This window comes from Eumetopias jubatus, unplaced genomic scaffold (genome assembly GCF_037043125.1).
Source record: "Eumetopias jubatus isolate StellerSeaLion01/CBP00866 unplaced genomic scaffold, mEumJub1_p1.0 scaffold_2, whole genome shotgun sequence".
Taxonomy (NCBI): Eukaryota; Metazoa; Chordata; class Mammalia; order Carnivora; family Otariidae; genus Eumetopias; species Eumetopias jubatus.
This window is the reverse complement of record NW_028274808.1, coordinates 202,488,048-202,515,071: the sequence shown is the minus strand read 5'-3', so window position 1 is coordinate 202,515,071 and position 27,024 is coordinate 202,488,048. Positions and strand designations below refer to the sequence as shown.

Genomic DNA, 27,024 nt, shown 5'->3' with positions numbered 1-27,024 from the left:
CTGGGGGGCTGATACGCAGAAGCAGACGCCCCCACTTCCACAGAGTCACCCAGGTGGGCGGGTGCTGCGGCTTATCTAGTCAGCTAAGTAGACACGTGGTTTTCATGGGAAGAATATGTATGAGTTTTTTGAGCTGGTGCTAACGAATCAAACTTGTTTTGCTTTTTTTTTTTTTAGGGGTGTTATTGAAGCTCGTTTTGTTCATGTCTTTGTCCTTGGCATTCTGTTCACGGGCACCAAAGACTTGCTTAAATCTCAAGTCATTGCTGCAGACTTCACAATCAAGACTGTGGGTTTATGGGAGATATATAGTGGATTAGTTCTTCTGGCCGCTTTGCTTTTTAGACCACATAATCTGCCAGTCTTAGTGTTTAGCCTCTTCATTCAAACTATAATGACTAAATTCATCTGGAAGCCTCTGAGGCATGACGCAGCTGAGATCACTATAATGCATTATTGGTTCGGTCAAGCATTCTTCTATTTCCAGGTAGGTTTTCATTATTATCGTGGATAGAAATCTATTAACTTTTTATATGTCATTTATCTTTTTTCTTTGAGAAAATTTACCATAAGTTGGGAAGTTAGAAAGGTTGTTCAGTGAAGGAACTTTCAGTGTGGTGTGGGGAATGATGCCTAGATCCTGTGTGTATTTGATAGGATAAAATACAACTTAGTTATCTAAGACTGACACCCTTGGTATGGACCCAGGGGTGCTTAAGACAGCGTATTAAGCACTGTACGTTGTGTACTGGATCTGTTTACCACGACCCATTAGGGACACCCATCACAGTTCCATTGCTTTACCTGATGAAGTGATGACCGAACTCCCTCTGCCCGTTCCCCTGGCCATCAGTGCCGAGTGCTGTTGGGTGTCCTTACTTGGCTCTCAGTCCCCCCTGGGGCCCCGTGGTCATCATGTCTTCTCTCCAGTGTTAAAGGGCCCACCAGAGGCAAGTCTAAGCTGCCTCTGGGATGGATCTCAGAGTTTGCCTACATGCTTGGAGCGGCACCTGGACAGGTGGACAGAGGGACCAGCTCCTGGTCTGGGAGGGACTCAGTTCCATCCCAGCCTTCCCGCATCTCTGCTCTGGTTCAGGGGGCCCCACACTCCACTACCGGCTCTGCACCCTCTGGCAGAGGAACTGTGCACAAGCCCCTGAGCATCTCTGTTGTTTTCCCATCTTTATGGTGAGGGTCTGTACTGTCTCTGTGCACCAGGTTCTCCCTCCTCTTTCAGTCCCTGGGGACTTGCGTGGTCTGTGTGTCCCCACAGGTGGGCCTGGGGCTTCTTCCCTCTGCCCTTCCCACTTCTCCCTGCTTTGCCGGCACTCCTGGTCTCATCCACAGAGCAGCCCCCCCGCCACTCCACTGTTTTCTCTCTGTTCCCGGAAGCCCAGAGAGGGGTGAGGGGGTGGGGGTAGTTCTAGAAATCCATGTCCTGGAGGATGTGACCTGACCCTCAGACCCTCCTTACTATCCATCTCCCCTGGAGGACCCCCGTACTTCTCAGTCTAGCCCTACACGTGGGTGGCTGTAGCCCCGACACTGGTGTCCATCGCTTCTAAGCCAGATGGCCTCTGGCAGCACCTGCTGTGCCCTAGTCTCATCTATAAAATGGGCTGCTCCACAGCTGTCTCCCCCTCGGCTGCTATAAGGGTCGAGTAGTGACAAACAGGAGGTAGGTATCCTGTGTAGTCGCTCTCTGTGCTTGCTGGTGTTCCACAGGACCTGTAGGGAAGGCATGACTGGGGTCTGTAGGACCTGGAGAGTGACTGCACCTCCCTGGAGTTGCTGCCCATCCCGGGAGGTGTTGGTGACTGAGGGCCACACTGACGAGCAGCTCACAGCGCCTGGAGACGTGCCGGTCAGTTCCGCCCCATTGCAGGCTGGCCTCTGTTGAGCCTCACGGTCTTTCAGCTGTGTGTGTCTCCATGGTGTCAAGCAGCCCCATCTCAAAGGCCACAACTTTTCTTACCTATCAGAAGAAATGTAAAAGGTCACCAGCCTTGTGGATGTGAGGGAATGCAGTTTGCCCAGGAATTCCAGAATGCCCGCTGGGAAGGGGAAGAAGATAAAGGAGGCAGTTGTAAACACTGCACCTCGAGCTGCAGAGGAGAGAGGCGTGGGTCTGGAGTCTGCTTCTGGGTGAGACCTGCTCTGCCTTGTTGGTAGAGACACCCCTGTGTCAGGGTTCTTTCACGCTTGGCCATTCAGTGTAACTGATGTGTTGCTGTAGAAGGACTTTAAGCTTTGCTAAGCATTCCAGAAATCTCTAGATGGCTTGTCAGCCTCACAGTCCTCACTTTGAAAGTCACGCACAGGCCTCTTCTGGTGGTGGCCTCCGTCCAGGAGTTCTGCGTCTCTGACCATGAGTGCCCGGGAGGGGAATGGGAATGCCATCACCGCGGAAAATCACCACGCCCCTCTCCCTTGTCCAGGCTCCCGGGCACCGTGCTGGACAGCGACCATGTCCAGTGAGCACAGAGCGCCCCAGGGGTGTATGGATAGCCAGAGCTCCTTGTGGGTGTGGTCCTGGCATATCTGCAGATAATGGCCTGGTGCTTGCGGACTGGTCGCGTGGTAGACCCTGCTGGCACAGGTGGTGAGAATCCAGTGGGCTGCCTCTGAGTCCAGAAGAAGGAGGTGGCTGCCGGTTAGGCACCCTGGCCCGCACTGAGGCCTTGGTGTCAGGAAGACTGACAGAGCCACGGTCATGCCCCGAGCGAGGAGACCGCCTCACATTCTGTGTGCTCCTTTGTGGCACGTAGCCACATTCCACGGGGAGGTGATGAGGCATCCATGATGGCGCACGGTACTGGTACTTGGCAGCGGAATGCGCGTGTCCGATACCACCGGTGCCCCTGCAGCGTCACCGGTCCATGCTGGGGGTCTGTCGGCACGCAAAATCAGCACAGACCCTGGCGCATCAGGCAGTGACCCATAGCAATGCAGGCCTCCCTCGTCTCAACCCTGCCCATAGCCCTTCCGTCACGGTCAGGTTTCCTGGGAGAAGACCTGCAGGCTTGCTGCCCCTCCTTCCTGCCCTCAGCTCGGGGACACCTGGTTGCACAGGGGTTGGGAGTGTGGTACCCAGCTGGCCTCCTCTGGGTCTCTGTACCTCAGTGTCCCACCAGTTCACTGAGAGCCACAATGGCACAACGTCAGGACTGTGGAGGATGAAATGAGTGGATGCAAGTAAAGCCCCAGAGCAGGCGACTTCGCAGTGTTGGAACCGTGCGTCTGTCATTGTCATGCCTCCCCTCCTGCAGCACTTGGAACTCTCGTTCTTCCCTCTTCTCAGCAGCTCTGGCGTCTCCTCAGTCTGTAGTGAGGGGCTTCTAAGTAGGAATTAAGTAATCAAGAGAGAGCCCAGGCAGCCACGGGCCAAGTGGCTGAAGGGGAAGCTGCACAGTGGAGGTTTCTGTCAGGGGAGGGGCCCGCTGTAACAGGGTGGTAAGGACGGGAGTACATGCGTGTCTTTGAGATACTTGGGAGGTCTGCCACCATGACCCGGTGGCCGCCTGCAATGACACAGCGAAGGAGGAGGTGGTGGGGTTCCACTGTCCCATTTGTGAAGCCATAAACACCCAGCTGGAGTTGTGTCCTGGGCCATTGATAAGTGGTTCCAGGAGGGGCCTTAGTTGGACTGGGACAGACAAATGTCAAACTTATAAATGTCCGGAGTAGCTGAGGAAAGGACACCAGCAGTGGTAAAGACCGAAAGTGGAGAGAAGAGCTGAATCTAGGAGAGGTTTCCCTTGGATGCAAACCCCACCCTCCTTCCTATGCAGGATGAGCTATGCATTACCCCCAGGGCTGGGTGGTGACCCACCGGGGTCTCGGGTCTGACACACCAAGCCCTCCCTGTGACCAGCGTGCCCTGTTCTGCCTAACAGCGGTGTCCACCCATTGAAGGAGCCATTTGGCAACACCACCCCCAGCCTCCCCTTGGCCACTTTGCCTCCCAAGGCCAGGTGCAACCCTCCGGACGGGTCCCCCAGCACAGGGAGGTCAGCATGTCTGTCTCAGGTAGATAGAAGCTTTGCTTGTATCCACTCAGAGCTGAGAGGAGTTTGGAATTTGCCATAGTTCATCAGCAGACCTTTATTTGTTTAGTTTCTTGAAGGTAGAAGACGTTTCATTTGTTCTTCCCCACCTGGAAGCAAGGTGGGAAAGGGGTGGGCGGGCACCTGGGGCTCCCATGTGTCCATGTCGCCATGACCGCATGTGGCTATTTGTGGTTGCTGGTGGCCGTGTCAGTGCTGCTTCTCCCTGTGTTCCAGGGAAACTCCAACAGCATAGCCACGGTGGATGTCTCAGCGGGCTTCGTGGGCCTGGACACCTACATGGAGGTCCCAGCTATGTTCCTGACAGCGTTTGCCACGTTTGCAGGGCCTGTGCTGTGGGCCAGCCATTTAGTGAGCTTCCTGAGCTCAGAAACCAGCAGGTGAGGCTTCTTCTTTGTCTTTCAGCACTAAATCTGATGGGAGGTTGACAATTTGAAGAGAGCATCTTACTCCAGATACAGGGTTCCAAACCCCAAGGGCCAAAAGGTCTTCATCAGTTTTCTTTTCCTTAAATAAGAGTGAACAGTCCACAGCATGTGGGCCAGAGGCAGGTGTAAGTGCAGGTCTGTGGCCACCCTGTGTCTGGTTGGCTGGGGAGGCTGCGGGGCTCTGTAGCTTCAGCTGCTCTCTTCCAGCTCCTACCACAATGTGGTTGCCTGGGGCACAAGAAGGAAAATCTCTCCTGGTTTCTCTGCTTGCTGGTGACCTCGTTGGGTGGGGCAGGCAGGGAGGGATCTGCTGTTCGGGGCGTGAAGACGAGACATGCTGGCTGTCACCTCCAGGGTCCCTGCTGCAGAGAGGAGCCTGCAGAGGCCCAAAGGGCTTCAGGCTTGGTGCCCGTGCCCTGCCCTGCCACCGAGAGGCCTCCTCAGGCTCCACGTGGCCCCCAAACCAACGGGGCAGCTGACGCCACCCTCCTGCCCATCACGCTCCTTGGTGCTTTGTTACTTGTTTATGCATTGGTCCTCCCAGAAAGAGGGCTTCCTAAGGCGGGGACTTTGCAGTCTTTGGGCACCACGGTGACTCAGGGCCTGGGTCCAGCCTGGCAGAGTTTGGCCTGAGTGGTATGTGGGCTGTCTGATTCTGTAAAATGGGGTGATGGTGTTGCCTCCTGAGGTTGAGGGGCCTTCGTGAGGAGTTCCACGGGTGCTGCAGGTGGTGTGAGCAGGCATGCTGTGTCTGTCAGGGCTCCCCTGGTGCCCCACTCCCAGAAGCACCTTCCCATTTCTTAAGCTACTCGGTTAACCCACAGGCATGCCCCCCCGCCCCCGCCCAGATGCCAGCATCTTGCTCAGGTGCAGGACCAGCCTCCACATGCTGAGTGGTCCGTGTCTGCAGGGCGCAGACAGTTAGGGAGGTCCTGTCTGCAGGGCGCAGACAGTTAGGGAGACCCTAGGAGGACACTGTTCCTGCCAAATGTACCCCTGTGTCTCCAGTCTTCCAGGGGGAAGAACTGGAACTTGGCTTTAACCAGAGCCTTGGAAAGCCTGGCCTCTGAGGATTTGTGAGGTGAAGTGAGTGAATGATGGAACTTGTCATTTGGAAGGAAGTTACCTTCAAGAATAGGTTAGATTTATGTAATGATTGTGTCGATGGTTTGAAAAGAAAAGGAGGGCATGCGTGTGCTTTGAGGGCTTGCACATGCTTGAGAATGCTCTTTGCTGTTAATTTGCTTAGCAAACACTCTCAGGCCAGTGTCCCCAGACCAGATGCTCCACTGGGCAGCACAAAGCAGAGCTCAAAACGTGTATCTCATCCTGTGTGATTTTCTTTTCATTATGTTTCATAACATTTGTGATGCATTATATAGTAGTACATGCACATGATTTTTAAACATATCTGTTGCAAAATTTGGGGCTGCACTATTCACAGATATTTTGCAGGTTGAGACAGTAGAGAGTGACAGGACAGCCTCCTGCAGCTGTTGTGCCCTTGGGTGGGTGGGCTCCTGCCCACCAGACTGACCAGATTGCGCGGGGGTGTCCCAGGAACAAGAGTTACCATGGTCATTTTCAAAATAAAAATATTGATTATGTGTATGTTCATGCCTTATATGATGCAAAAGTGGAGTATACTAATACACATTCCCTTTTTATTAACAGCGGTTCTGCACTGGGTCATGCTTGCTTCTGCTATGCACTGATCTGTTCTTTTCCAGTCTCTGCGTATATCATTTTGGTGACATCCCTCCGTTACCATTTATTTATATGGAGTGTGTTTTCTCCAAAACTCCTTTATGAGGGGATGCATATCCTCATCACAGCTGCCATCTGTGCATTCTTCACAGCCATGGATCAAACTAACACGAAGTCTTAGGCACTGGAGAAACAATGTATTTTTAAGGTCTACTATTCACTTCATGCTTTTGTTTCTTTTTTTATTAATTTTTTTTTCAAGGTACGGGCCCCTATTCACTTCATGCAGTTGGGTAGTGAAAAAAAAATCTGTCTAAATGCAAGGACGTTCTAAAGAAAATTGTGAATTCTACAAAGTTGAATAGTTTCAGTTTCTTTCACTGCTGTACTTGAATTTAGATTAAATAGTAGTTTAAAAGGTCACTTTAAAATATTTAGTTTCGGGGTTCCTGGGTGGCTCAGTCGTTAAGCGGCTGCCTTCGGCTCAGGTCATGATCCCAGGGTTCTGGGATCGAGTCCCGCATCGGGCTCCCTGCTCAGCGGGAAGCCTGCTTCTCCCTCTCCCGCTCCCCCTGCTTGTGTTCCCTCTCTCGCTGTGTCTCTCTCTGTCAAATAAATAAAATAAAATATTTAGTTTGAATATGAATCATATTCCCCTGTTGACAATCACTCCATAAAGTTCTGAACTTTTAATTTCCTCTGGATAATATTTCACTCAAATATCTGTGTTTAAATTGATGAATAAAGATGTCTCAGGTTTATTGTGGTGTTTGTGGACCTCAGAAAGCCTGGGAACTCTGGGAGAAGGTTTACCTGCTGCTGGAGTTTACCTCGAAGAACCCAGAACCCTTAATGACCCTAGAAACCACTGGAGGTCCCAAGGAGCATTAGTGTGTGTTACATCTGTCAACATTAAGACATTTCAAAAACTATTCGTTGAAAGTAAAGATATAAACTCATTCCATCTTAACATAGAATATTTTTAAGAAAAATAACTTTTCCAAAACAAGAATATTTACTGAGGAGAGCGGCATTGTTTTACGTTTTTGCACATCTTTAGTGTCTTAATTGAAGATTAAGTTCTTCAATTAGAGTAGGTTAGATTCTGCATTCAGTCTGTTGTCATCTGTGAAGTAGTCACATAGATATGTAGTTGGGAAAGGGAGGAATATTTTATTTTTTATTTAAATTCAGTTAATTAACAGTGTATTATTAGTTTCAGAGGTAGAGTTCAGTGACTCATCAGTCTTATATAACACCCAATGCTCATTACATCACGTGCCCACCTTAATGTCCATCACCCAATTACCCCATCCCCCACCCCCCCTTCTCTCCAGCAGCCCTGTTTGTTTCCTATGACTAAGAGTCTCTTATGGTTTGTCTCCCTCTCTGTTGAAAGGGAGGAATATTTTAAAATCCTTTTTCTAATCACCGTGGATGTTCTTTTTGGCACTGCACTAAAACATGACAAACGATGGTTCTTTAATGGTTAATTGGAGAAAAAGCAAGTGCGTGCAAAACAGGTGAAGCCCCATTAAGGTCTGCACCTGAGGTAACAAGGTTACCTGGTTGACAAGTTCTCTGTCAGTGTACGATGCCATTGCGGGGAGCTGGGTAGACTGTACGTGGATCTTTCTGTATTATTTTTGCAACTTCTTGTGAGATTTACACTATTTGAAAATAAAAGTTATTTTAAAAAGGAAAAGAATAGTTGCAGTGTGGAATCTGAAACCGTGTCAGTGCACTTTGTGTTCTGCTTTATTAAAATTCACTGCTCTGCACTGCTCCCCAAATGGGTCTGTTACCCAGGTAGGATTCTGTAGTATCCTGTGGAAATAACACTTCTCTGCAGATGTTGACACGGTACAATATTCAGTACCAAAAATCACTTGTTATATTGCCAACAGTCTCCTCAGAAAAGTCTTCCAGCATTGGAAGCTCACAGTGGCAGATGCAAGTCCTCCAAAACTCTAACTTACATCTTTTAGCTTACGTAATGATTTGATATTTGTTTGCAAAATGGTCACCACTGTCAACCTAGTTAACGTCCATCACCACACATAGTTACAATTTTTTCTTGTGATAACAACTTTTACGATCTACTCTCTCTGAGATCCATAATACAGCATCCTAAACTATAGTCACCATGCTGCATGTTATACCCCCAGGACTTATTTTATAACTGGAAGTTTATACCTTTTACCCCATCACCCATTTCACCCACCTTCCACCCCTGCCTCTCTGGCAACCATCAGTCTGTTTTCTGTATCGATGAGCTTGGTTTTTTGTTTGTTTAGATTCCACATATAAGTGAGATCATACAGTATTTGTCTTTCTCTGTCTGACTTGTGTCACTTAGCATAATGCCCTCAGGATCCATCTATGTTGTCACAAATGGCAAGATTTTCTTCTTTTTTGTGTCTGAGTAGTGTGTGTGTGTGTGTGTGTGTGTGTGTGTGTGTGTGTGCGTGCGCACACACGCGTCTACATCATGTTTTCTTTATCCATTCATCCATCAGTGGACACTTAGTTTGTCTTCGTATCTTGGCTATTGTAAATAATGCTGTTATGAATGCAGGAGTGCAGATATCTTTTTGAGTTAGTGTTTTTGTTTCCCTCAGATAAATATCCAGAAGTGCAATTGGTGTATTATATGGTAGTTCTATTTTTAACTTTTTGAGGAACCTCCATATCATTTCCACAGTGGCCACATCAATTTACATTCCCTCCAACAGTGCACAAGAGTTCCCTTTCTCCACATCCTCATCAACACCATTGTTATTTCTTGTCATTTGGATGGGAGAGTGTTTCCTAATGTACAGATATTTAATATTTACAAATATTTAAGTTTTTGTCACTTTCTAAAATTGTTTTTTCTAGTTACAGTACATCTCCCACTTCATAATCCATTCTGAAAATCCATTGTTTCATGCTAAAACACTAACTGGGGATCTGTTTTCCATTATTTTAAATAAAAAACTATGAGAATGCGATACATGTCATACCCAAGCCCCCAACCAGTTCCCTAAAATGTAACTACACTTAGCAAAATGTCTACATGTAAGTACCATGCTATCATATTAGGGAACAAAATGCTTAAAACCGGTTCCTGGTCATCAAATAGTTAATATAGTTATTAACTGGTGTCTTTTTTCATAGCTTTTTAAAATAGAAACTTAGAATCATTTTAAGTCATTTTCCTCTCCAATATAAGCATTTAAAGCTATAAATTTCCTCTTTTATTTTCACTATATTTACAAATTTTCATATGCTGCATTTCTATTATCATTCAGTTTGTAATATTTCCTGCTTCATTTTTATGGCCTAGCAGTTGGCTCGTCTTGTGCAATAGGGAAAAAAAAAAAAAGTAGGTTCAGCAATTGTTTGATGTGATGTCCTATAACTATCAGGCCAGAGTACTTGTTGTCAGCCAGACCTTCTACATCCTTACTGATTTGTTTTCTACTTATTCTTTCAATTGCCAAGAGGATAGCTAAAATTTCCAACTGTAATTATGAATTTATGTGTTTCTTAAATCTGTTAGTTTTTGCTTCATGTATTTTGCATTTCTATACACTAATAATGAAATAGCAAAAAGGAAAATTAAGAAAACAATTCCATTTCCAATTGCGCCAAAAGAGAATAAAATACCTACAAGTAAATTTAACCAGGGAGGTGAAAAACCTGTACTCTAAGAACTATAAGACATTGATAAAAACAACACAAATGGCAAGATATACCATGCTCATGGATCAAAGTAATAGTGTTAAAAATGTCCATATTACCACCCTCCAATTCTACGGATTTAGCGCAATTCCTAACAAAATACCAATTGTATTTTTCACAGAACTAGAACAAATATTCCTCAAATTTGTATAGGACCACGAAGACCTCAAATAGCCAAAGCAATTTTAAGAAAGAACAAAGCTGGAGGTATCACAATCCCAGATTTCCAGATATATTATGGAGCTATAATAAAAGAGTATGGTACTGGCACAGAAATAGACATATAGACCAATGGAAGAGGAGAGAGAAGCCAGAAATAAACTCAAGTTTATACGGTCAATTAATCTATCACAAAAGAGGCAGGAATATACAATGGTGAAAAGACACCTATTGTCTCTTCAGTAGATGGTGTTGGGAAAACCAGACAGCAACATAAACAAGAATGAAACACGACCACTTCCTTACACCGTACACAAAAATAAATCCAAAATGGATTAAAAACCTAAATGTGAGACCAGAGGAGAACATAGGCAATAATTTCTTTATTGGCTGTAGCAGCATTTCTCTGGATATGTCTTCTCAGGCAAAAGAAACAAAAGCAAAACTAAACTATGGGGACTGCACCAAACTAAAAAGCTTTTGCACAGTGAAGGAAACCATCAACAAACAAAAGGGCAAGCTACTGAATGGGAGAAGATACTTGCAAATGATATATCTGTTAAGGGATTAATATCCAAAATATATAAAGGACTCCTACTACTCAAAACCAAAAAAAAAAAAAAAAAAGATTTTATTTTATTATTTTTTTAAAGATTTGTTTATTTGAGAGAGAGAGAGAGAGTGCATGTGGCGGCGGGAGGGGGACAGAGTGCAGATCCTGACACAGGGCTCAATCTCACGACCCTGAGATCACAACCAGAACCAAAACCAAGAGTCGGATGCCTAACCCACTGTGTCACACAAGTCCCCCCACCCAAAAAAAAAAGATTTTAAAATGAGCAGACATTTGCATTTTTGCAAAGCAGAAATACAGATGGCCAACAGTTACATGAAAAGATGCTCCACATTGCTGATCACAGGTAAATGCAAATGAAAACCACAATGAGATGTCACCTCACACCAGTCAGAATGGTCAAAAAAGACAAGAAATAGCAAGTGGTGAGGGTGTGGAGAAAAGAGAACTCTCATGCACTACTGCTGGAATTGATAACTGATGCAACCACTGTGGAAAATATGGAATTTCCTCAAAAAATTAAAAACAGAAATACCATACGATCCAGGAATTCCATTCCTAGGAATTTACCCAAAGAAAACAAGAAACTAATCCAAAAAGTTATATTCACCCTATGTTTACTGCAGCATTAATTGCAGTAGCCAAGATAATGGAAGCAACCTAAATGTCCACTGATAGATGAATGGATAAAGAAGATATGGTATATATACACATTAGAATATAACTCAGCCATAAAAAAAATGAAATTCTGTTATTTATGACCTAGAGGGTACTAAGTGAAATATGCTAGCAGAGAAAGACAAGTACCATATGACGTCACTTACATGTGGAATCTAAAAAACAAGGTAACAGAAACAGAAACACTCATAAATACAGAGAACAGACTGGTTGCCAGGGTGGGATGTGGAGGGACAGGACAAATAGGCAAGGGGATTAAGAGTACAAACGCCCGGTAATAAATGACAGGGGATGAGAAATACGGCATAGGGGATGTAGTCCAATAACATTATAATAACACTGGTAACAGGTGGTGACTACACTTATTGTGGTGAGCATTGCATAATGTGTAGAAGTGCCAAATTACTGTGTTGTACATCTGAAGCTAATATAACATTGTATGTCAACTATACTTCAATAATAAAATTTTTAAAAATATTTTTAAAACCTCTTATTAGACATGTACATTGATATTTGTTCTGTCTTCCTGATATATTTACTTTATATCATTGTGAAATCTACTTTATCTCTGGTAATACTCTTTGTCTTAAAGTCTGTTTTATCTGATATTAATACTGCCACTTCAACTTTCTTTTGATTAGTGTTTGCATATAACTTCACCCTTTTGATTACAACCTACTCTGTCTGTTTAAAGTGTATTAAAGGCTCTTTAAATCAAAAACTAATGATGTAATGTATGGTGATTAACATAACAATAAAAAATTTAAAAAAAATAAAGGCTCTTTAACTCAAAAGTTAGGTCCTGTTCTTTTATCCAGTCTAACAGTCTCTGCCTTTTAATTGGAATATTTAGTCCATTTACATTTAATGTAATTATTTGTAGTGTTGGATTTAGAGCTGTGACTTTTCTATTTGTTTCACTTTTTGTCACTGTTGTCATTTCTTTCTTGCCTTCTTTAGATTAATTTAATACTTTTTAGTATTATATTTTATTTTCACCATAGTCTTTTATAAAAAAAAAAAGGCATCTTTTAGAATAGTTTTAGATATACAGAAAACTTCATTGGGAAGTACAGGGAGTTCTCATATTACAGTCCCCCCACACATAGCTTCTTTTATTAATATCTTGCATAAGTGAAGGACACTTGTTACAATTGGTGAGCCAATGTTGATACATTATTATTAGCTGAAGTCTATAGTTTACATTAGGGTTCACTCTTTGTCTTGAATATTTTATTAGTTCTGAGAAATGTGTAATGACATGTATCCACCATTATATTATTATATAGAATAATTTTACTGCCCTAAAAAATCCCCTTGTGCTCCACAGATTCATCCCTCCCTCCCCCGAACCCTTGGAAACCACTGATCTTTTTACTATCTCCATAGTTTTTTCTTTTCCAGACTGTCATACAGTTAGAATCATACAGTATATATGTAGCCCTTTTTTTTTTAAGATTTTATTTACCTATTTGAGAAAGAGAGCACGAGCAGAGGGGAGGGGCAGAGAGAGAGGGAGAAGCAGGCTCCCTGCTGGGAGCCTGGTGCGGGGCTTGATTCCAGGACCCTGAGATCATGACCGGAGCCGAAGGCAGACATTTAACACACTGAGCCACCCAGGCGCCCTATATGTAGCTTTTTCAAAGACTGGCTTCTTTCACTTAGCAACATGCATTTAGTTTCTCTGTATCATCTCATGGTTTAGCTCATCTCTCTCTCTCTTTTTTTTTTTTTAAACAAAGATGCCAGGAGGATAAGATGACTGCCCACCTGTTTGCCTGGCACTGTCTTGGTTTGTCTTATTCATTCATTCATTCATTCATTTTTGAGAGAGACGGGGAAGAGGCAGAGGGAGAGAGAGAATCTTAAGCAGACTCCACGTCCAGCACAGAGCCCAAGCCCAATGCAGGGCTCCATCTCACAACACTGAGATCATGACCTGAGCTGAAATCAAAGGTTGGGTGCTTAACTGACTGAGCCACCCAGATGCCCCTAGCTCATTTCTTTTTAGTACTGGTTAATATTTCATTGTCTGGAAGTACCACAGTTTATTTATCCACTAACCTATTGAAAGAGCTCTTGGTTGCTTCCAAGTTTTGGCAATTATGAATGAAGCTGCTATAAACATCTGTGACTGGCCAGTGTCACTTAACAAGAATTCAGCCCCACTTCCTGCCCATGAAGATCTTGGGACATAGTGTGCAGCTACATGCGGGGACCTGAAAGGAGCACGGGGAGATCCCCAATATTGACTTGCAGAGACCCACAGAGCCCATGTCAGGAGGGGATGAGGACTTGGGAAGGGAGGCCCATATGAAAAGAAAGCCTGGATTACTTGCCATGTTTGAATAAATGGAGATATACTTTCACTTTTGTCAAAAGTTGGGGATGACTTGGCCACAGGTTCATGGAAAACATCAGTCAGTTTTTAATTTCAAGGAAAACAAGAAAGACACTGTCGTCGTGGAACATTGTATACTTCACCTGTGGACAATGTCTATGATCTTAATAAAGTAGAATACTAATTTGGAAAAAAAAAAAAAAGGAAAAAAAAAAAGCCAAAACTCTACTGGTGGTGTGGGGAGAAAGGGTTGTGTATTGAGTTAGGGGTGTAAGTTCAATAGTAAGAAATCAGTAATCATGCCCAAAATTGAAATAAGAATTTCAGTGTAAATCCTTGTTTTCTATAAATTCAGAGGCATATTACCAAAGAGAGTGGTTGCTCAAAGGGGTGGAAATATGGAGTAGGAGAGTGAGAAAATAGTACAACTGACTGAAACTAGATGCATTATTAGCTTGATCTGAAATTGAAATATATGAGTGTAATTGACCAAAATACCAAATTAATCTGGAAAAAAATGACCATGATGATGAGACAAAGACACTGATGGAACTCAGTACCCCTTTATACAAAAATAAAAACAACAACAACAAAAAAAAACTCTTAACAAACTACAAATAGAAGAAAACACCCTTAATGTATTAAAAGGTATCGCCAAGATCCCAGGTGAACCCCATACTTGGTGATTTCAGTCCTGTCACCTCTACTTAAGTTTGTGTGGGAGATCTTAGAAAGAACACTTGGGACAGAAAACATGCAGAGGGCTTGGAGAGCAAGAAGCAAAACCATCAATAGTCACAGATGATACTGGAAATAGATAAGTTATTAGAACCGAGAGGAAATGTTCGCAATGTTGCTGGGGACAAGATCTGCATGCCAGGTCAACAATTGTCTTTAAACCAAACAAGTAGAAAATGTAGTTTTCAAACAGCATTGACAATAACCACAAAACTTGAAATGCATCTCAGGGAAAATCTGACAAAAGTCATGCAAGATATTTACAGAGAAAAATATTAAACTTTATTGACAGGCATAAAGGAAGACCCAAATAAGTGAAGAGATAGACACAGTTAAAGAAGGATGGATGGGCTCACAATTGTCAGGGTGGCATTCTGCCCAAATTAACATGCAGATCCAACATAGTTTTAGTCCACATCCTGACAAGGCTCTGTGTGCCACGCGACAGTCTCATCTGTGGAAAGGTCCAAGAACAACGCAGAAGACACTGAAAACAAATACAGACGCCTCCCTAACAATGGTGGAAATGCAAGTGAGAACAGCAAGATACCATTTCCCAACAAACAAGAAGACAAAGCGAGGGAGATGCTGAGAGAGGGGGCCAGGGCGTTTACTGCTGAGGGCCCTGTAACTCTAGGAACCCTGTCTCCACACTGCACGGTGCGGAGTACCCAGCAGCTCCTGGCAGAGCTGAGATGCACAGGTCCAACGTTCACAGCTGGGTGTGCGACCCACAGAAACAAGAGGGCAGGTAAAGGGTTTCCGTTGCTGTGTGGATTATGAAAGTGAACAAGGAAGTAATCCAGGAGTGTCTCAGTAGAGGGATGCTAAAGAAGCTGCGGTTTGTCTATACAACAGAATACAACACGTCCGTTAGAGTAAATACGCCAGAGGTACAGGGAGCACCACGAATCAATTTCAAAAACTTAACGTAATATGCTAAGTGCAAAACAGCGTACTGCATGAAGATTAACTACAGTATGGTACCATTATATGAAGCTTAAAAACATGCAAAAACAGGACTGTGTAAATGGTGCATGGACACACACTTTTGTGCTAGAAGCACTAAAATGTTCCTAGGACTGACCAACGGGAGATGAGGGGTGGTCTGAAGGTCAAGAAGGAAGCTCTGGCTGCTCCTGTAATACTTTATATATTTAAAAATAAAAGAGAAGGGGCGCCCGGGTGGCTCAATCTGTTGAGCATCTGCCTTCAGCTCAGGTCATGATCCCAGGGTCCTGGGATTGAGTCCCCCATCGGGCTTCCTGCTCAGCGGGGAGCCTGCTTCTCCCTCTGCCGCTCCCCCTGCTTGTGTTCCCTCTCTCTCTGATAAATAAATAAAATCTTAAAAAAATAAATAAACAAAAAGAGAAATATGGACCAAATATGGGGAATAACATTTTAAACTATTAAAATTTTAAAATTTGAGGGTTTTGTTTTGATGGCAATGCAAACTGAATCCAAATGGTGGATATACGTGTGTCATTTCTATGCAATACTTTAACATTTTCCCTAATCAAAATAAAAGAAGTGCGTAAGAGAAGAGACTATTCTAAGACCAATAGGCAGCCGCTCTACACATGCAGCTATCGAGCATTTGAAATGCAGCTGGTCCAAACTAAGATGTGCTCTACGTGCAAAATACAACCAGATTTCCAGATTTAGTGTGAAAAAAAAACAAAAACAAAAAACGAAGGTAAAATCTCTTTACCCTCTTGTTCTCCCCAGAACGAGCACACGCACTTGAATCAGGGCAAGTGGCAGGTTAGGAAGGGTGGGGCACCCTCTGGAATTCGGCATCTGGCCCAGCTGATGGCTGTTGAATGAAACACCGGATAAGCTGAGTTCGCAGAGTGCTGAGTTGAAGAGCTTGGAGATGGGTGTGTGCAGGGCATGTGGACAGGACTCCGGGGTAAGTGAGGGGGTGGGGGTGAGGCCACTCTGCCAAGAAGGGAAGATGTCGAATTTGGGGGAAAAGCTGAGTTGAGGGTCCTAAGGGACCCTGAAGGGGGTAGAGAGCAGGCCTTTGGCTGTAAGCACCCAGAGGTCTGGAAGGACATGGAGATTGTCATGCTACCCACCCCGTATCTGGGTTTACAGAACGCCCACAAATGCTGCTTAGAAACAGATCCTTGGGCTTGCCTTGCAGTTAGAACAAGGCCGAGGTCCCAGGCACCAGGAGAGACTGAGTTCAGGTGGCAGCTCCCACACCGGCTCCATCCTGGGCAGAACTGAGTTCCCAAAGTCTCAGTTTTCTCACCTATAAAGTCACTGTTCCCAGGATTAAAGGGGCAGAGAACCTTAGGTGCCCAGCCCATGCTGAGTGCTCCAGATAAGTTAGCCATTAATCAGGTGATGCCCACACCACTGGCAAAGATGATGGTGTGTACTCCAGGCTCCCCGTGGAATCCCGGGGGCTGGGCTGCAGTCTTCAGAAACCCTTGTTGGATGGGCAAGTGAGAGTGAGGCCTCTGGCAGCTGGTAAGGCCTTTCCACCCACCGCCCTGGCCTCAGGAATGGATGGGGTTGGCAGAGAGGTGAGGGAGCACAGTGAGCTCATGGCTGGGGGCAGCTCCACAATGGAGAACTCAAGTAATGCATTTAGGGAAAAATAACCTGAGTTACACCAAAAAGGCAAGAGGGACTCTCATGGGCATGCCCACTGGGACAAGTGTAGGAATGCAGAGCAGACACTGTCCTGCCGGTGAATTCAGGGGAGATCCCAGCAAAGGTGATGTCCCAGCTGAGCCAGGACAATGGGACACAGGGTCAGGGGACAGGGGACCGGCATTCTCACAGAGTGAGAACCGTGAACCAAGGCTGGAGTGAGACAGTAAGCAGAAAGAAAGCTCCGAAGATGAATAAGACAAAGACTGACCCAAGGTCCTGCAAATGTCCTGAGGTAGAGAGGCCTAGAGGAATCCTTGTCAGAGGGGGAAAGTCACTTTCATAATAGCCTGGTGTCCTGAACCCTTTGTCTCCCAGCTGGACTGGCAGCCCCCCCACCTCCCAGGCACTGAGGCCACTCCTGCCCCAACCCTGCATAGAGGGGAGTGTGGCATAGGCCTGTCTGGATTTGCAGAAGAATGCGGTTCTTGTGGCTGTTATCTCAAAATATTTGCAAATACAGCACATATAACTTATTTTCAGAAAGTTTTTCCCCTTGGGCAATTAATTTTAATGTTTCAGCTTTTTTTAGAATATTCATCTGGATGATCTATTCAGGTCTGCTGAGGGTTCCAACCGCTTCATTCTCGCACAGCATGTCCCAGGCAAGGAGTGCTGGTGCTCTGAGGTCCTCAGCAGCTAGCCCCGCACAGAAAGCAGGAAAGAATGAGCAAACTGCAAACCTCAACTGAGCTTTGCACTGAGTTCAGTATTGTCCCCCCAAAAGTTTGGTCCGCCCAGAGCATGGCCTTATTTGCAGATCACACCGGATTAGAGTGGGACCTAAATCCAATGAGAATCCAATGAGAATGTCCTTGTAAGTCACAGTGGAGGGCACACGGGGACAGACGGGAAGGCCGCATGAAGATGGGGCAGAGATTGGAACACCAGGGATCACTAGCAGCCACCAGAAGCCAGGAGAAAGGTCTGGTATCGATTCTTCCTCGGAGCTTCCAGGAGGACCCAACCCTGCCGACACCTTGATCTCAGGCCGCAGACTGTGAGAGAAGGCATCCAGTTTGTGGTGATTTGTGACAGAAGCCATAGGCAACGAATTCGCGCTCCAGGGGCCTGTGGTGGTCCAGGCCAGCCCCGCACTTTGCTCAAGAGACACACCCTCCTTTCTCTCCCAGTCAGCTCATTCTGCTTTCCCCATTGCACACCCAGGATCCGCTGTTTGCCACACTATTTATTCATAGAGCCTTACCAGATAGGAGCCTCTGGGCAGGTTGTCCCCAGCCCCTGGTAGCTCACAGAGAAGGCTGAAGGGTCAGGCTGGGACAGGTCCACCAGATTTTGCTTCCTTCAGGAAAAGGGCCGTTCTTGAAGAGCAGGTTCTGAGTAGGGTAGCATGATCTGACCCGTGTTCTAGGGAAATGATGCACCGGGGTGGAGGAGAAAAGGATCAGGCTGATGGTTTAGGAAAAGGGTAAAGACCACAGCAGGTACTCAAGGCCAAATCTGGGGCCTGGGTGTTGGGGAGAAAAGCAGGTGAGGCGGGGTACCCCTCCAGGTGCCTCCAGCAGAGCCAGGGCTGAGGCCGTGCGTGGCCAGAGTGGTGTCTGTCCACCCACCTACCTGTTCTGCACATCCCGGGGAGATCCGGCCACGCTCGGCCATAGTCTTCAGGGCCAGGACAAGACCCATGCAGAGACAAGGAGTAAAGGACTGTTGGTGTGTTTAAAGGAATGTGTTGTGCTTTAACACAGATTTTATTGATCCCAAAGTGACAAGACATTTTATTGACATTCTGTTGATAAATGGCAGATAAAAAGGCAAAACAGAGATCCGGGCTTCTCTAGATGAAACTCCCATGTATAAATAGAGTCCCCTCTAAACATGGAGATTTTAAGACAACTGTTATAAACACAGCTCTGGGAACCACCAGGTTTTCTCCTGTCACCCCAGGAAGTCCTTAGAGAATTCAGATTGGGGACACAATGATTCATGAATACTCTTTTCCTAAGTTCATTTTTTTTTCCATTTTGTTGGTGTTTTGTTCCTGTCAGTCACTGTGTTAAAGAGTGGCAAATCAAGCAGATACTGGATGACTTGGAAAGTCAACCAGTTGGCATTAGACTGCTGCTCTGTCTCATGTAAGAAATAGGTACATAGGTATGTAAAATTTATACATAACTATATGCCAGAATTCACTTTTCCTAAGGTTTCTGTCATTTATTAATTTTCTTTCTTGATGGGAAAGCAGTGCTTTGGGGCAATAATAACCTTGAGGGCACCCCAGGACGGCATGGCATGCAGGCAGCCCTCGCTCAGAAGGGGAATTGAGCTGAAGGTGACACAAAGAGGTCAGCACCGACAAGCCATGGCAGGTGTCTATGCAACACAGACCCACCTAAGCACCTAGGAGCTCAGCCTTCCCCACCCCACTGGCACCGACATCAGGGCAGCTCACTTGTGGCTGGCTGTGCTGTGGATTCTCATTGGATTCCATGCAGCTCAGCACCCACCAGGTACCCTCCAAGGCATGCTCCCCATGTGCAAATCCTACAACACTGCAAGGGGATGTGCCAGTCTGCAGCCCGGCCTCTCCAACTCGGACAGGTTCTACCTGGAGCCCTGGAAGCCATGGGCAGGGCTGCTGGTCTGGCCCTCAGACACTTCTCATGAGGCCGTGTGTGTCTGCATGCATGTCTGTGCATGCGTGTGCACACGTGTGTGTGTGTCCATGTGCACACATGTAATATATGTGTGCACATATTCATACACGGGCATACACATGCATTTGTGTTTGTGCGCACTTGTGTGTGTGCACATGTTCAAGGTCTCTGCCTGTACTGTGCCAGCACTAAAATCTTTAATCACCAGCTGCATGATCTTCATCACAAACACTATCTGACTGGTTTTTAAAATTAAATGATTGTTTAATTGAATTTCAGTCAAAAATTCAATTGTGTGGTTCAGATTTGTGTTGCCAAGGGCAGAGCACCCCTTCGGACAAAAGAAAGACACCTGAGACCCTGGGAGGGCCTGCTGATCAATCTAGGTAAACGTGCCTTATTTGGTGACTACCTCATGTGTTATCTTAAAGTGTTCCCTTAAAGACAAACAACCTTCATGTTAAAAATAATAACTTACAAACTCAGCACTAAGCCATGGAACAACTAAAATGTGTTTTGTTTCATTCTGGTACTTCGTCATAATCATGAACTCCGTCTGGCCACCACTAGACCAGCCAGGAGTTCATTATTATTCTGAGAAGCAGAGAAAGACCCACTTTAAGAAAGTTCCAAGGACTGGCATTATTTTCTAAGGGGCATAAGGAATCGATTTTAAAAACCTAAAACTTACAGGAAGTAGAATGGACGTGCATGAGAAGTGAGTGCCGCGAGGCAGGTGCCCATCAAGGCGTGGGAGTGGTCCCAAGGAAGTCAGTCCTAATTCAAAGGAAGCTCAGTAGCTTCATAATTCCCCACTCATTTCCCTGAGTACTGATCTTTGGAACAATGTAAGTTTAGGGAGACTTGATTTTATCTCCTCTAATAAACTCTAAAAAATAAAACCCTGGTATCCCACATCATTATATCAGCCTCTGTAAAGTGGAGTTAACAATATTTGTGGAGTTAGAAACACTCGCACCTTGAAAAATCTCATCTAGTCTATTGGTCACATAGAAGTTCGCCTTCTGTGGGGAAAAGCAGCTGCCGGCGCACCCCCAGATGCTCCCTGCTGCCCTGGCCAGATGACCACACAGATGGTGCGATGTTCTCGCTGGCTCCTGCACTGGCCTCACCCACCTCACCCCCTCTGCCTTCTGTTCTGTCCCAAGAAATGTCTGAAACTTTAGAGAGGTCACTGGTTTTGATTGCAAATTTGAAAGATTCATAAGGCAGGTAACATTTTAAGGTGTACAAATTAGTTTAAAGATGGAACACTTCAGAAAACAAGAAGGATACTGGGAGGTCTGACATCTTGTGTCCGTGCTGTTTGCTCTGTTGGGGTGGTCCCTGCCCAGGCCTTCCCACCATGTGTCCGCCCATCCGGGGTACACTGGTCTAGCCACCTCTGCTGTGTAAGCTCTGGGGGGTCAGCCTGGCAGCTGTCTATGAGACCTCTGCTCCAGGAGTGGGGAGCATCCCTGCTCAGGAGGCAGGAAACACCTGGCAATTCCTTCTCGATTTGACTTAGGTAGATGGGGGAAAGTATCTTAAAACCCACTTTTGCTGCCAAGTATCATATTTTTGGCATAAGGTTGTTGGTCAGTGGGCTGGTGATGCAGGGGCAGGAGAGGGACCAGGCTGTGAGGACCAGCAGTGGGACTAGCTGGGCCCTGCACTCAACCTGACTGAATCCAGAGGCTGAATATGGGCCAATATCTGAATAGAACTGTGGATGAGAACCTACTAAATTGACTGTGAATCATCCTCTTTCCTCAGGGGGCATCAACATAACAAAGAGGAAACACTGGCCTGTTGCCTCTGATCAGACCCCCATGTTACACAGGAATTGCCCGAGCATCAGCGTGATGGGTTTGCCACCTCCATGGATCAAGTGCTGATGGGTGACAGGTCTCCACTCCTCTGCGTGGATGTGGGACCTCCTCTCTCCAGTAGCCTCCGCAGCAGCTGGGCAGCCCGGCCAGGTCCCAGCGGGGATGGGGGCCTTGGTTGTCTAGGTATAGAGAACTCTGGTTTTGTGCAAGAGACCTGTGAGCTGAGGAGAAGTCTCATCCCAGAGCCTGGACCTGGAAACTCCGCCTTCATCCCTAAATCTGGCTACATTCCCACAATTAGAAGTGAACCCTATACACTATAAAGATATTACACACGATTTATTTAGCTTTTCTCACCTAAAGTGTTTTGTGTGGTGCTCACCCCCTGGCAGAGCACTGGGTGGGTCCACACCTCCCTTTGCAGGAGACACACACTCTTCAGGCCAGGGTGGGGCTCTGCTCCAAGCACCTTAAGAATTATCGGCATTCCTGTCTGGCGCCACAATTCTAGCACATGCAGTTGAATTACCTTTTCCCCAAGACTCTGAGCCAGCCTGGCTCCCAGCCAGCCCACCAGACTGGATGGAAACATGTTTTGCTGTCACCTAGAATGCATTTCATATCGTGTGTGTAAGTATGCACACATATGTATATCCTAAGGATATAAAAGTATGACCTTCACATCAATTAAGGCTATTTAAGGGGTGTATTTTTAAATGAAATGCTATAATAGGCAAAATTACCAGATTAATGAATTAATTAACAGGAAAATAATCTTTGCCAGAAAAACTATGACTGTGATTTTCCAAAATAAGATTGGATTGTTCATATATATTAACGAAAAATAAGCTCAGCTTTGCAGTAGAAACCCCACTGCCAGTTTCCAAAAAAAGAAATGTCTGAAAGTTAGCTTTAGGAAGAGGTTGGGTGGAGTCAACCACCTAGCAGAATACAACTGTTCAAATTCAACATTTGACCAACTTCTACCGTTTGCCCCAAACTGATTTGTGTGCCGACACCCCCTAACTCCAATTTGATGAATATCTCCAATAACATAGCAATTAATTTAACAAAGGAACTAACCAATTTTAAATTGCAATAAATTTACCAAACATTTTCACTGTTTATGGAGAGCTTTACAGTAAGAAAGTATCAACAAAAGCAGGCACATCCGTGTACAAAGTGTTGCTGTTGGGTGCTTTTTCACTTCTGCCAACCCTAAAAGTACCAGCTGCTCTGTCTTTCTGTCCTCTCAGCGAGGGTTCCTCCCGCGAAATCACCCTCGCTCTCTGAACTCTCTCACCCTGGACCGGACTTGCCAAAGAGAAGGGCGATGGGGGCGAGGCAACCCCAAAACATTTATTGTAAACTTTAAAATGGAATCCGGATACGAACAGACACAGAAAAGAAGAGGAACCTCCCAGACACAGAAATGATAATAGTGAAGGACCAGTCTCGCGGCGAGGAGCCCTCGGCGACGCGAGGCCAGTCCGCCCCTGAAGGTGCAACGCCACGCCAGCCCAGGTCCTCCCTCGCTGCGGTGGCCTGGCGGGGAGGCGCGCGCGGGCTCGAGCGCGGTCCGTCTGGGGTGGGCCCGGGGACTCAGCAGGCCCGGCTTGGCTCCCACGGGCGCCCCGCCTCGCAGGGCGGCCGGCAGCAGTAGGGGTAGGAGGCGTTGAGGTCGGGGTCCGAGGGCGCGTACCCTGGCAGCTCCACCGACGGGTGCCCCCCGCAGCACACCTCCACACCCGCCTCGTCGAACGCGTGGAAGACGCCCACGTTGATGTAGGAGACTGCGTGGTGCGCCGCGAAGCCCGCGCAGTCCCCCGGGGCTGCGAAGTCCGACTCCTCCGGGGACAGGATGGAAGCCTCGCTCGGCCGCGGCTGCAGCCGCCGCCCCCGCCGGCCCCGCCGGCCCCGCCGCGCCCGGGAGGCCGGCGGCTGCGCGCGGAGCCCGGGGCCGCCGCGGGGCCGCGCCAGGGCCCGGCCTCCCCTCCGCCGGCCGCGCCGGCCGCGCCGAGCCTGCGAAGACCTGTAGTTCTTGACCAGCAGGAGGCTGAGCAGGCCCAGGAGGCACTCGAGCGAGTTGAAGACGGTGGAAAGCACCAGGCCACGCTGGTAGTCCTTCAGCTGGCGGCACTTGGCGGACGTGGCGCTGTCCAGGGTGCTGCGGGCGCGCGGCGCGCCGGGGGCCGGGCCGGGGGCGGCGGCCGCGGGACCAGGGGCAGAGCCGGGGGCCGCGGCCGGCGCGCGGGGAGGCAGACAGTAGTGGGAGTACTTGCGTTCTACTAGGGACACGGTGTCGCCGTCGATCACGGCGCCCGCGAAGGCGCTGAGGACCCCGAGCATGAAGACGAGAACGCCGAGCAGGAGCAGGTTCTGGCTGTTCACTGGCCCTGAGGGCCCGGCTGCGGCCCCCGGCTCTCCCGGCGCAGCCTCTGGAGCCCCGGCCTGGGCCGCAGGGACCCCAAGCCCCGGGCCCGGCCCCGGCCCGGCGAGGGGCGCGTCCCGGGGCCCGCAGCAGAGCAGGGCGGCGCCGAGCAGCGAGAGGCCGGCGGCCAGCAGCAGCCCCGAGTAGAAGGCGCCGGCGGCCGCCCCCAGCCGGAACGGCTCCCCGCGCAGCTCCGAGCCCAGCGAGAAGCACTTGAGGCCGACGGCGGCGGCGCTGAGCGCGCAGGCGAGCAGGAGGCAGGAGGAGAGCGCGGCGCAGGCCCCGCGGACGCTCCACTTCATCCTCCGCGCCCGAGCCGGCCCGCACCCCGCGCGCCCGCCGCCGCCCGCCGCCGCCCCCGCCGCCTGCGCCTCCTCCCGGCGCCGCGCGGCCGGACCGCCGGCCTCCTCCTCATCCTCCCGCGTCCTCCCTGGCCCGCGCCGCCGCCGCCGGAGTCCGCATCCTCCGCCTCCCGCCGCCGCCGCCGCGGCCCCGCGCCGGGAACCGATGCGGCGCGGAGGACCGCAGGGCGCGCGCGCCCCCTCCCCAGCCCGCGGCGCCCCTCCCTGGACGCTCCACTCCCCCCACCCCACCCGCGGCCCCGTGAGCCTGGCCCAGGCGCCGCCCTCCTCCGCCCCCCCCAGCCCCCGCAGCCCCTAGGACGCCCCTCTGCCGCCTCCCCAAGAAGAAGTGCCCCCTCTCTCGTCTCTCCGCCTTCCTCCCACTATCCTGGCCGCTTTGGGAACACCACCCCCCACCCCAGGGTTCTCTCCCCCCCCCCGCGGCTCCCCCCAGGGGTCCACCCCCCAGTACCTCCCACCTCTTGTGCCCCTAGGTCTGAACTTCCCCGAAGACCAGGTTCCACTCCCACCGGCCTGCCAGCGGCCTGGAAGCCTGAGGAAGTTAGCTTGGGGTGCAGGGAGGGGGGGAGAGGGGAGCCGGGTGCTGTCGGGGTATGAGGGAGAGCTTGAGTGCAGGAGAAGGGCAGGGGGCCAGTCTGCAATCAGGGGAGGGAGGAGGACGCAGGAAGGGAGAGCCCAGGTGGGGAGGAGGTTTGGGTGAGAGGGAGGGGAGAAGGGAGCCCAGGGAAGAGGTGAGCCTGGGTGCTGGGCGGGGGGCGGGGATGGGTGCGGGAGTCTGGGTGCCAGGGAAAGGAGAGAGAAGGAGATCAGGTGCTGGGACCCTCCAGCGCAGCCTGGGAATCGCCGGCTCGTGTGCGTGAGGGTGGTGGGTAGAGGTGCTGCCCCGCTGGAGGTGAAGCCTCAGGCAGAACCTCGGATGAATCTCATTTGGACTTTAGTCTAAAAAGCCCTTCTCCGGGATCATGCAGGAATTTTCCTCAGGCTCGGGTACGTGTGAGTTAATTCATCAGAAGGCGGTTCACGGCCTGAGGGCAACGGTGGGGGGTTGGGGGGGCGGTCAAGCGCCTCTTTCTGACCACGGGAACTCAAGGTGGGTGAAGAAAGGCGTGGGCCTGTGTGGGGCGAGGGAGATGACCTTCTCCCCCGCCCCCCCGTCCCCCCCCCTCCCCGGTCTCTCTGGGCCCTCCATCCTCTTCCTGAAAGGAGCCCTGGGATGGGAAGTCTCTGGAAGGCCCTCTGAAGTCCCACCAGACCGAGTGGCTGGGCCTGCGCCGGCCGTTCGTCCCCACCATCTCTGCTGCTGCCGCAGCAAGGCCTGGGGAGCCCATGACTCACTCTGCCGGCTAACCGCAGCGTTAAATAACTTTGCGTTGCATCCAGGAGAGGCAGGCCTGACTGCAGCTAGGGAAAGAGCTGGGGAGAGGCAGCGTGCTTTGGAACACACCTCCGTTCCTGCCGCCTACTTAGCCAGTTCTGGCCTACGGAGACACCCCCTGAGCTCACAGCTTCATGCCCCTTCCTGGGCAGAGTGCATGTCCACTGGTGCCCGGTAAGTACGGGCACAAGCCCCCAGAGGTTCCTTGTGTCTGGAGAAAGCCGCACCCACATTCGCAAGGCAGCCCGCGCGCAGGAGCCCCTCGCCCACATTTCACGGAAACCATCTGCCCAGTAAATGTAATATGAAGGCCCTTCATGCGGCTCTCTGGACATTTGCGTGGGATTGACTCAAACTGCCATAGCTGTGAGGAGAAGGAGCAGGTTTCACTGTATTTTTAGCAGGGAGTGCAGATTTTAGAACATCAGCTGAACCTCCCCGTTCTGTCCTGCTCCGCATGCAGGATGACTTGCCAGAAAAGTGGGAATAGTGAGCCTTCTTTCACATTTATGGTGTATAGGTTTTAAAAGGACAGTGTGTAAATCAGCTTGTATAATAATCGTGGCACCCACGCGCGTGAGCGGAGTTGCCATGAGCTTACTTCCAATGATTATTCCGGTTTCCAGGGAGACGAGGTTTGCAGCCACCTCCGTGGAGGATGGAGCAGTCTCTCCATTCCCCATGCGTGCTGCTGCAGCCAGATTGATTAGACTTTGGGGGCGGAAGTGAACTGACGTTGTCTCTTCCTCTGCCCGCCCAGATCCTGGGAAGGAGGCCCCAAGTCCTCGCGGCAGGGGGGGGCGGTACTGGGCTGGAAGGGGGCTGTGTGGTAGCTACTATGAAGGTCAGAGGCTTGGGATTTTTTTTGAGGTCTGGCCTCCTCTCTCCTTCGGTGCCCCCCACCCCCATCAACACTTGGCTAGACCCTTCCATCCCCCTGACAACCTCTCTGTTCCTTAAACTCATCATGCTTCTTCCTGCTATGTGGCCTTTGCATATGCTGTTCCCTCTTTCTGCTGTATGTTTCCCTTGCCACATCCTCACCTGGCTTCTGCCTTCTCATTTCTTACATCTTAGCTTCACCTCACTAACTTTTGTTGGGTGTCTGCTGTCCTCCAAACACTGTAGAGTGCTTTGCGTGGGTTTTCTTATTTAATCCTTGCAACAAACCCTGAGTCAGGTGGCCCTGTTATTCTCACAGAGGCTTTCCATGAATAGGGCAGTTACTTGTGGAGTCAGGCTCTATGCACAGCCTCTCTACCCCTTCACCTCCCTCTGCCCCACTAACCTCCCTCCCTGCTTCCCCTCCTTCCTGTGTCCC

At 48.8% G+C, this 27,024-nt stretch overlaps 2 protein-coding genes across 5 annotated transcripts in view; one reads left to right on the top strand and one right to left on the bottom strand.

Moving 5' to 3' along the window:
• PIGG (phosphatidylinositol glycan anchor biosynthesis class G (EMM blood group)) overlaps nucleotides 1–12,027 on the top strand; it is a 44,087-nt gene extending 32,060 nt beyond the window's left edge. The window contains exons 11-14 of one of the 4 annotated variants that reach the window (XR_003607926.2): nucleotides 178–487; nucleotides 4,284–4,447; nucleotides 5,504–5,633; nucleotides 6,170–6,257. Coding sequence is in view for 3 of the 4 variants with exons in the window: in XM_028096554.2 (XP_027952355.1) it covers nucleotides 178–487; nucleotides 4,284–4,447; nucleotides 6,170–6,383 (688 nt within the window). In the remaining variant the exon portion in view is untranslated. The other 3 variants (XM_028096555.2, XM_028096554.2, XM_028096556.1) reach the window with 3 other exon arrangements.
• Nucleotides 12,028–23,137: 11,110 nt separating this feature from the next.
• Nucleotides 23,138–24,268, bottom strand: TMEM271 (transmembrane protein 271). The gene has a single exon (XM_088020890.1). The coding sequence runs from the start codon at nucleotides 24,266–24,268 to the stop codon at nucleotides 23,138–23,140; it is 1,131 nt and encodes a 376-aa protein (XP_087877016.1).
• Between the last annotated feature and the right edge of the window lie 2,756 nt (nucleotides 24,269–27,024).